Below are 10,836 nucleotides of genomic sequence, written 5' to 3'. Positions count from 1 at the left end.
TTTGGCTAACTTTGAAAGATAAGAGGAACACCTGCAGAGAGAAGATTTGTTGCACATCACAGACAGATCAATGAAGTGGAGAGCTGGATCGCTTCAGTAGAACGTGAGAATATGTTTGGGAAGGAAAAACAGAATTACCGTGAATTCCTTTTGACTGAAAGGTGCAGGGCTGGCCCTGGCAATGTTGGCTCCCTAGGTGAGATCTCAGATTGGCGCCCCCCCAACATAAACAAGCAATTTGTCATGCATCCCCAGGAACCTTTGGACTGTATACAGATGCACACATAGGCAGATAAAATTGTAAGCTATGAAAAATAATAAAAATATATAATAAAAATATGAAAAGAGTCTGAGATCAGCTGTACTGACAGCATATCATGTCATGTCGACAAAAATAATCATTATTGTGTCCACAATCGGGTTGAATTTTACCTCTATATTGTTCTTTCTTCTCCTCCTGTACTTTGCAGCGCTTTCTGAATTGTGCACCTGATAATTTAATTGTTTTTTGAATCATCTTTGACTCTAACCACAGTCTGACACCGCTGCGTGTACGTCAGGGATGCACCTGAGGCGGAAGCGCAAATTCTCGTGCGAGCAGCTGCCTGACTGTTCACACAGGAAGCGCATTTTCTCCGTGCTTGTTCAAGTGTAAATGATGATGGTCTTCACAGGTGACTGACCTAAGCAAGCATGTAGCTGCTATTATGGAGTTTGTTTAATGTCAATTACAATAAAATACATTTTAGACTCATTTCATTATGTAAACAGTCTCAACTATTACCGGGTGCTCCTGAAATAAGAAATAAAGAGAGTAGAAGCCAGGTGAACATCAAACTGAATTAAATTCAAAGACAAATATGAAATAAATATAAATGTTCTTACCAAGGAAAGATGAAATAGGCTCAGCAAGACAATTATGCAGATATACATGATCCAGAATACAATGAGAAACAAATTTGATTAAAACCACCAGTTCTAAAATATTTTCTTTGTCTCCCTCAATTGACGATTTTTCTTAGCGAATTCTTAAAATGTCTTCTGTGATTAACAAATTTCAGTGGTTGCACTTTTGTCACAAGTTCCTCCACCCGTTGACCTTGTTTTGTATCTATCAGTATATTCTGCTCAGCTGATAATTATTCTGTTGCAGGATTATTGACCCAGCATTAATTTGCTTGTTTGCCAGACAGCGAGGGTGTGATGGGTGATATAAGACTGTAAATGTCAGTATGACAGGTAATAAGTGGTTGAGACTGTTGAGCACAGTGAAAGGTTTAAGACCCTGTGCAACCAAACCAGCAACATTTCAAAAATGTTTTTTAGACTGTGAAAGAATCTTCACAACAGATCTCCTGCTTTTCAAAAGAACATGTAATCTTCGTAAATCTCTTGTTACATTCTCAGCAATCTTCGCAGCACAGCCCGAGGGATACTAATGTCAGCCGTCCTACCACTTTTGGGTTCATACTGAAGTGTCTCAATAGGCCTAACTAATAAATGGACTTCTGTAAATGTTGGTGCAGACGTTCATGGCACGATTTACCCTGGGAGGGCTCAATTTATGATCATTTTACCTCCACCTTGAAGTAAATTGTGCCAAAGGACCAACCATTTTTGATGTGTCATTGTTCTGAAATGACACAATAAAAAAAAAGGTATGTATAGTAACACTTGTTTGCAATAAATAGACTTCTACTTTGCAATATACTGGTCAAAATGTAGAAATACCTGCAAAACCATAACTTTCTGCTGGATTTAGACCATTTGTTCAGTGCAAATTATTAAAAGTTTGCATGCTCACATGATGAACTGAAATGTATACCTTTGAAAACCTTACACTTGAAGAATGTGTAGTTGGCCTGGGGGGGTTGGAGAGCTGAGAACACAATGTCATGCAACTTGTTTGTCTGACTTCTGTGAGAACAAAGTTGTTTCAAGATGAACATGATCTTTCAGCATGGTGAAAAACCCATTACAGTGAAACTAATGTTATTATAAGAGAGACATGTGTAATTGTTTACTTACAAACTATCTTCCAATGACAAGTTTAGAAACATTGTATTTAGGCTACAAAAATCATCAAATAATAAAAGCTCTTTTGATACACCTCAATCCAAAAATGTCCTAGAATTCTACATGTTTGAAAAACAGCCAGGGCGTGTTCCTGTAAAAGTAGTTTATTGGCAGATTTATGGTATGAAATTAAAAATTCATGCACACCTTCCTGTACTGTGGAGTAAACTCTTGTTATATACCAATTATGTACTAATTTCACTATGAAGTAAAAAGATGACATTTTCAGGTCGTCAAGCTGAGGGTTCCTGCCATCAGGGCCAGTGAGGCTGTCACCATCGGAATCATGGTTCCTGTGGAAGGACTGGGAAGACAACATGGTGGTTACAACAGAGAATTGTTTGAGTAAAACTAGTATAGTATAGAGAGTTGTTGTACTGTTTCCCATCCTGTCAGAAGAGGTAGGGGGTTATTACTGGCTTGGTTTAACAAGCATTTTCACATTCTTTGGCAATCCATCTCCAGTGACTCAGTACATGTCTACATATCTTTCAACACACTGTATTAGTTCTTTTCCATGTCGGCTGCATCTCTTACTGTTGGTTTAAGCAGTCTCCCTTATCGTCTGTCCGCAACAGAGTCACAAGGCTCAAGTTCGACCATCTCTGAGGCTCAGGGAGGTCCCAGCCATTCAGTTGCAGGTTTGATAGATCTGTAAATAAAAGTGTTTAATATATAAAGTCATAATAAGAAAGGTTTTAGCGCACAGTCTGTTGCTTATAGACTGAATATGTATTAATTTACATAAACTGGTTATGGTTTAACTTTCCTGTAACTCATCCAGACACCATGACACAGCAGGATTGAACATTAACCCTCCTGGAGTTAAATGGTTCCTAGTTATGCATCTATCCAATGTAATGGAGCAGTCTTTAAAACATCAGCACCATGAACTTAAGGTTTAGTGAACATGCAGATGCATGAACCACGTACCATCAAATTAAGTGGTCGGGGTAGCGATACAGCAGGAGCTGGAGGCCGTAGCCCTGTCTGGTTAAGAAGCGTGGGCTCAGTAAGCTTGTGCCGATGCTGCTGTCTATCAGAAAGTGGTCAAAGTTGGGAATGTGCCAGACATGATGTGGACCCTCGGCTTCAAACAGGCTGACGTCATCGACCAAAACCCCCCCCCTTTCAAATGACCATGTTTTGTGGACACAGCAGTGCATGCCATGTCATTTGACCTGTGATCTGTCCCATTAAATAGCACAAGTATGTCATCTTCTGCACAAAAATACCACAATTAGATAAAATTGTGTGGTAAAATACTTATTGCAGTTGTAAAGCTGTTTGAGATTCCGTACAGCATTGGAGCTCATTTCTAGACGCTGACCAATCACGTCTTGTTACCCCGGTTGATTAGCGGTGGTATGCGTTTCCACGAGTGTCATTATTGTCATAGATTCTATTTGTTTACATGACCCATGTGCACAGCAGATGACATTTCTTATGCGTATTTTATTCATTCTTAATTATAATAACATCCAACTCAGAAATAGAGGTGGATTCCTCCAAAGAATCGAGAGCCAGGACTAAGTCTCCATAACCACCACATCTTTATTAAGTAAAGAAATTCTTAAACAACACAATTAGTATCTTTAATCAATAACATGTATACATCAGTATTTCAATAGTAAGCTTATAGTATGTTTGTATATGTTCTAATTTTTATCCTTAAAGAAATATAGTTTTACATGATATCCCACAAACAACTAAACATATTTTCAAGAATAATCCATAAATGATCATCAGCATGCAAAACTAACAAAAGTATACGATCCCATCACACAATGCAATTTTTTTTTATTGTAGGCATTTCTTCAATTCTCTCTTGTTGAAGACACAAGAGCAAGGGACTGGTCTCAATGAACCATGTATCCCTGACCAGTGTCTCCCAGTACAGCCTTTGTTTGAATAAGCAATCAAGGCCAATTGCTGGTCCTGTCCATCATGGCATTGAAAGCATCAGTGCGAGCAGCAGGGTGAGGACAGGAGAAGCCACCATTGCAGGAGAGAAGCCAAAGATGCTTTAACAGAGAGAAAATAATTCATTAATTAAAATAATATGTGCTGGATTTAACACTGACAATTGATTCCCTGCTGAAGCTAGCATATGAAAAATTCCAACTATACTCTTATTCTGGGTCTTCCCTTATATCCTTATTCATATTTTTGCAGTTTATTTAATTGTCTTGCTTAACAGTTCACTGTGCGATTGAGGTAAAAGGGATCTATTGACAGTAATTGAATATCAAATAATCCTGGTGATGTTTTCACTGGTGTGTTTCATCTAAATTGAATAAATTCCCTAGATTCCCTAATTGACCCTAGAATGGGTCCTTTATCTTTAAACACTTTATATTTACATTGGGAGCGGGTCCCTCTCTACAGAGGCTGCAAAGTTTTTGTACAGTTGCCCAGATTGGACAAACTAAACACTGTTTGAGTTTTAATGACAACTGAAGGCTACCACAGGTTCTCTTTCATGTTTGGAAGGGGAGGCTGAAGTGAGGAGTGTTCAGCTGCATTGTGAACAGTCACCACTAGATGTCACTAATTCTACTCACTGAACCTTTAACAGACCCGGACAGACCTGTTTATGTAAGTTGCTAAGCAGCATCAAATGAAGCTTTTACAAGTTCACTGTTCAACAAGTTTAACATTTGTGAGTATATCTGAATACCTTTTGTCATCAGTTGTTTTAGGAGGCATTGTTGTAGGATGCGTTGGTGTCGGATGCGTTGTTTTAGGAGGCATTGTTGGAGGAGGAGGTGGTCGGGTGACGGGGGCGATCCTGTAAAAGACATTGCATGATTTTAAAGGCGTCTTACAAATTTCACAAAACTTTAAAACGTTTAAATGAGGAGATAATTCAGTGCTGAAAATGTTCTACCGTGGTACACATGAGCCACTATCCAGATCCATGGGAGGTTCAAGCTTTACTGGTGCCAGCTCAGGACATGGTAAAGCACTTTCATTTATCAAGGGATTGAGATCTAGAAAAAATTTATATTTTAGTAACAGCATGCAACAAAACTTCCACTCAATGTTAAATTGATTTAAATAGTTGAAAAATGTTTGGTGTAAAATTCCAAGCAGAGAAAAATATTTAAATCAACTTGCCTTGGAAGCTGAAGGTTATAATCAAACTGTCTCCCTTGACGTAGTTTCTGGATTGAATTAGATCAATATATGCAAAAGTTTTGTAGCCTTGCAATGGTCCGGCAAAGGCAGTCTGATTATTCTCATCAACGAATTCAGTTCCATTCTTACGAGGATTGTCCCATGGACTTAAACCTGTTTCCAAAAAGGATAGAACAATAAATATAAATGGCAAGGGAGGAAACACTGGCATATCACTCGTAAGGTGGTGAATGCATAGTTTTTTTTTTTAGAAGGAATTGTTCATGTTTTCTTCAGTTTACCTAAGTTGTTGACTTGATTTGGGCTTGTGGTGAAACTTCCTTCATCTGACATGTGCAGCTGTAAGTTTGGTGTCTGATCCAGCATTCGTAGAGTCATTTGCCTCTGTAAGCAAGGCCACTGCAGCTTCTCATCATTTTCGCCTGACAACATTTGCATAATCAGTGAAAAGTAAGATCCCTTAAACTGTACTGCTATACGGTAGGCATAGCCGTCTATGGTGTACTGCCGTGGGCTGTAGATGAAAGATGTTTTGTTGTTGTTCTCCATATAATTATCTATCTGCAAGGACCCATGTGGACACTCGATCTCGGACAAATTGATGTCATCAATTGAGAAACCGCCTGAAGAGTTCCCTGCTCCTGTAAGTGCCTCAAACTCCACCTGGAAGTGCTTGGTGGCATTCAGGGAAACATGATGGATGCGCCAGTGAGATGTTTGAGGACCTGGAGGGAAGGAAATGTCACAGTCCATCAGAATCTTGCATACCATTTAGATGAGACTGATAATAACACAGTCTGACATTACCAGTGATCTGTCCCATGAGGCGGCGGGTTCCCTCAAGGTCGTATTGATCGTCAAACTCTCTGATCCAGATGTTCAGTATGTCTGACTCGCTCCCACTGTGGTAATAATAGAACTGGAGACACTGGACATGACACTCCCTGGTTGGCTCCATCATCTTGGTCTCCAGCTGTGAGGTTTTACCTTCCTCACCGCTTGCTGTGCTAGCATGCATGAAATAACCTTCTTCTGTACCTAGAATGTTGTTGTACAAACTTAATTAAAATATGATGTGTAATTTAAGTAAATCATATATGTGATGTTTAAATTACAATACTTTCCTGAAAGCTGTTTGTTATACTTGAAAGACGAGAATAGAAAAACATGTAGATTTAGATTTAGATGTTGAACTCTTACCATTCATACTGCTGGCAGTGGGTAGAGTGGTGTGGTCAGTTTCAGGTCCACCCTGTGCTTGTTTTACCATTTCCCAGCCATTGTCATTGCCACTGTTTGAGCAGCTGTTCATTCCACACATGCTCTCATTAGAGAAGCTGCAGAACATGTGGAATGCAGTGGTTGACTCTATTGAGGTGAACGAAGAAGAAAGCATTTAAGACGATGTACGGACCTGGGGGGGAATAAGTGTATTCAAGTCTTCTCTCCCTCTCATTCTGCAGGTTTGACTCCATCCTCATCATTACAACCAGTCTGACATGCAGAGCTTAAATATGATGGTTACACAACCAGTCCTGGTGTCTCCCCTCCTTTCCACCCAACTCACCTCTCTTCTCCATTTTTCTCCACTCATCCCAAACATGGCACACTGACTCTGGTTCTGTTAGAGGTTACTTCCTGTTAAAGGGGAGTTTTTTCAGTCTCCAAAGTGTTGATTGAAAGGCTCATTGTGGGAACTGTTGGGTTTCTCTGTAAGTTTTAAGTTCTCAACCTCACTATGTAAAGTGCCTTGAAATAATGTACATTGTTATTTGTTGCTATACAAACAAAATTGAATGGAAGATAAGTAATGAGATCAAATGTGAACAGTGTGCTATAGCTTCAATTCAGCCATGCTTTTTGCAGATAGTGTTTTTTTATGATGTGCATTATATTATGATCCATTTTCATTGTTCGATTATCTCAAAACACCTTTTCTGTTGCATGATCAACAACTGCATTAGATTATACAGGTTCCTTTTAGGAACCTGGAACTCGCTCGGCCTCACAATCTCTGCCTTATTCACAGCTATCTACTGTACTGTGTTCTGTGGCTATAAACTGACAAGTAACTTCATATTCGTGCAGCATGACACTAACGTCAGACCCCCAGGGATAGTTCACTGAAAAATTAAAATTCGCTATTTTTCCATTCACTATTATGCCAATGGAGGGGTGAGAGAAGGGTTTGAGTCCAGTGTTGCATCCGAATCCAATACAACTGAAGTACTTTGTGACCGCTTCTTCAGACCTAATAAAACAACAGATAAAAACACTGCTGGAGTGGTTTCATCCAAGTGTCCGCAAGTTTTAAGCCTAAAAGTCCACTGGACGTAGCCACATGAATGTTCACCCCATGCGTTCCCTTGGGTTCTCGTGTGCGGTGTTCCGAGGTACCCGTGCATACACGAACCTGGCTCCCAGGAGACTATCAGATTACATTTGGGCTAAAAACACAGTGTATATGACACCGGTTCGAGTCGAATATGAATGTCGGGGCATGTGAACACTGTGATGACACCACACGAGTAGTATGGAGGCATGTTACGTTTTTTCTGTTTATTACGTCGGAAGAAGTGGTCACTAATTACCTCAATTGTATTGGATTTGGCTGCCACACTGTTTACCCCTGAAACTCCAGGAGTGTGTTGTGGCCTGAAACACTTTACCCACCACTCTATCGGCATCGTAATCCTGTCATACATATTGGCAGAAATGTCTCGTCTATCTTGGGTCCAAACAGTTGATCCAGTGGAGCGCCAAGAGAATTACTAGTCACAGCCAAGAAATAGTTAATATACAAATGAATAACAATTGCTTGTGGTGGGGCAGGAAGCAACCACCATAAAGTGAAAAACTACATTTTATTTCATTGTAGTTGCCAAAGCCTGCTTCAAACTTCAACCAGGGAACTGATAATGATCATATTAATAACTTAGTTTGGCCACATATTTCAAGAAAAAGGGATAAGCCGGATAACAAATAGGATAATTACATTTTCAGATATAAGTAAAAGTGTCAACAAGTACTCTTGTGGATAAAAAAGGATTTTGTATTATAGGCGTATTATTTCACAGATTTTAGTCATTGAAACACACATTCCCAAAGAATCTAGTAGTTACTTTAACACCAAGCTCTTACTGCATTTGTAGCGGCGGTTCAACTCCTTAACATCGATTGGACTCATTTGCTGTCTTTGACCAATCACATTCTGGAACTTTGGATCTTTGGTGACAATTGTAGACCCGTTTCCATTGGAGAATGCTCCAGAGCTATAGTGCATCACTGAGTTGTAGTCATATGGGAGTCCCGAAACCGTGCTGTCTGTCTTATTAACTTTCTCAAAGTTGCCCTCAAAACCTAAATAACATATAAAAAGCAAAATGAATGTTCAAACTTATTAATTACAATATACCATATGGAAAACCTAAAGAGCAGCATAGATGGTTGAGATGAACTTACAAATAGAAAACAATTTGATCCATGGATTAGTTCATTCATTGATTTGTACATTTGTAATACTCTAGGACCCTTATGCACCTTAACACCTGTAATATATTTAAGATAAATCACTGAATATAAAGAGCAGGAATGCAAGAAATCGAACCTTCTATGATGTTCTCAAACTGAATCTTTACATGATCATCTCTGTCATAGCGGCTTTGTTCGTGGTAGAAGCCAAGAGCGTGGAGAAACTCATGTTGAACAGTGCTGATTGTATCACAATAACTGCCGATGGAGATCTCCTGTCCACTAAAATACTTTCCAACATATGACCAGCATCTAAAAGAGACAAAGACTTATCAGTTTGTATAATTAAACAAATACATTGACTAATACAATACCGCCATGTTTTTAAACTTAATCAATGAAGTGCCTTTAAGACTAAATTGATTTAACTGGAGATACATCTGTGTACAAAGTGTTTATATATTCAAATATAATTAATCTTAGATAATGAATTGTCCTTTTGGATGAAAGCATTAGATAAATGAGCACATTACAATTTCACAGTCATAAAGTCACAGAAGTTATAGTATACTAATTGATATATGAAGCAGTCAATCTCTCGTTGATATTTCCGGTGAAACATTCATTCATTAAAAGTAGGAGAAGTGGGAAAAAGTCATTGTGATTTGCACAAGCCCAAAGGTGACTTACTTAAGGTTCCCTGTAGAGTTTATGACCACCACTAAAGGTGGGCCAATGAAACAATGTCACACTTTTCAGATTATCCAGCACCTGTGTGTTGGTTTTAAATTTAGATGTGGACAGGGGCGTTGTCAGAGTATGACTGTTTTAAGGCAACAGAACAGTTTGACTATAGACACTGTGGTCTAAAGTCAGTGCCACAGTATTTCACTTATATTTCAAGAACACATCACCAATATGTGCTGACATAGCCACGGTGCATGTAAGTAGGCTGATGCCACAGGTGCATGGTTTTAAAGGCCAAGGTGGATAGCCATTACAATAGCAAATCTACCAGGTAGGTAGAGACAACGCTTCCCCGAACCCTACTTCTGAATCCTTTTCAAAAACTGGGAAACTCCATGTCATTTACTTCAGATCAGGTTTTTTGTTAGTCAATGGTGATATTGTTTTCAAGATAACAATGCGCCAGCAATGTCCGTGACCACACCTCATTTTAAGACCAATACGGCGTTGGGTGCTTAGACACCAGTGCATTTGCCATTTAAGCAATGCAGGTGCTGAATCTGAAAATGAAAACTGCATCACTCCGAAACTAGCAAAGACACTTATCAGGGGTTTCCCTTTAATTTGCACCAGGTATAAGATAGGGCCCCCAACAAATAACAGTGAACACAAACTTTGGTTACAAGAAAACTCCACGTGGCTTTTCATATCTGTTGTTTTGGTTAATGCTCAAAAGAGTGTAGATATAAGAGAGAGGAAAGCAGATAATTCTATTCTTATGTTATATAACATTTCTGTATGATGAATTATGTTATTGACTATCAAAAGTGTCAGGAAAAAATCACAACACATACCCGTTTAACTTTCTGACGTTGATGTAATAGTATTCTTCGTTCCTTGGTCTGAAGTCAATGCATGACTTGAGCCTGTACTCGTCGAGGGCCCTCAGGATCACTCCTTTAGCATTAATCTCTTCCATTGTTCAAGGGAATCGCGTCACAGGTCAAATCCAAGAGATGATGAAATGAATTCAGATTGAGGTACACTTGCTGAAGTGCATTACTCGGAAAGACTCAGTCTCTTCCTGGTTTTCTTTCAAGTGAAATGTGGTTACGATGTGGCAACAGCCTCCGACTAATGATGCTTACTAAAATGCTGGCTACCACCTGGTGTACAAACACGTTATATACTTCATAAAATCAATGTAAAGAACACATGTTGTAGGTGAAGTCCGATGTCACATAAAATTCAGGGTTATCATGCAAGATACATTTTATATTTACCAAGGTCATTTCTTAAAACATATGGGACTGGGAATTCCCAAAGATAATCGTCATCATTAGTGGAGCTCCTTTGGACGTTTGGTGCCTGAAATATTTTGGGTGTCACACAAGATTAATACATACACATTCATCACTCTTAGAATAATTTTGTTAAAAATGCTCAACTCACCTTCAACAT

At 39.0% G+C, this 10,836-nt stretch overlaps 1 protein-coding gene across 1 annotated transcript; it reads right to left on the bottom strand.

Annotated features, from left to right (window-relative positions):
- Positions 1-4,021: 4,021 nt before the first annotated feature.
- Positions 4,022-10,836, bottom strand: LOC133013934 (meprin A subunit beta-like). The gene is made up of 12 exons (XM_061081017.1): positions 10,828-10,836; positions 10,659-10,743; positions 10,230-10,347; positions 8,825-9,000; positions 8,359-8,577; positions 6,412-6,585; positions 6,025-6,249; positions 5,499-5,942; positions 5,197-5,370; positions 4,967-5,069; positions 4,757-4,867; positions 4,022-4,100 (listed from the first exon to the last, which is right to left on the bottom strand). Exons 1-12 carry the CDS (start codon positions 10,834-10,836, stop codon positions 4,022-4,024), a joined length of 1,917 nt encoding a protein of 638 aa, XP_060937000.1.

This window comes from Limanda limanda, chromosome 11 (assembly GCF_963576545.1).
Source record: "Limanda limanda chromosome 11, fLimLim1.1, whole genome shotgun sequence".
In the NCBI taxonomy this organism is placed as follows: Eukaryota; Metazoa; Chordata; class Actinopteri; order Pleuronectiformes; family Pleuronectidae; genus Limanda; species Limanda limanda.
The sequence above is the reverse complement of the archived record's forward strand: the minus strand, read 5'-3'. Positions and strand labels throughout refer to the sequence as shown.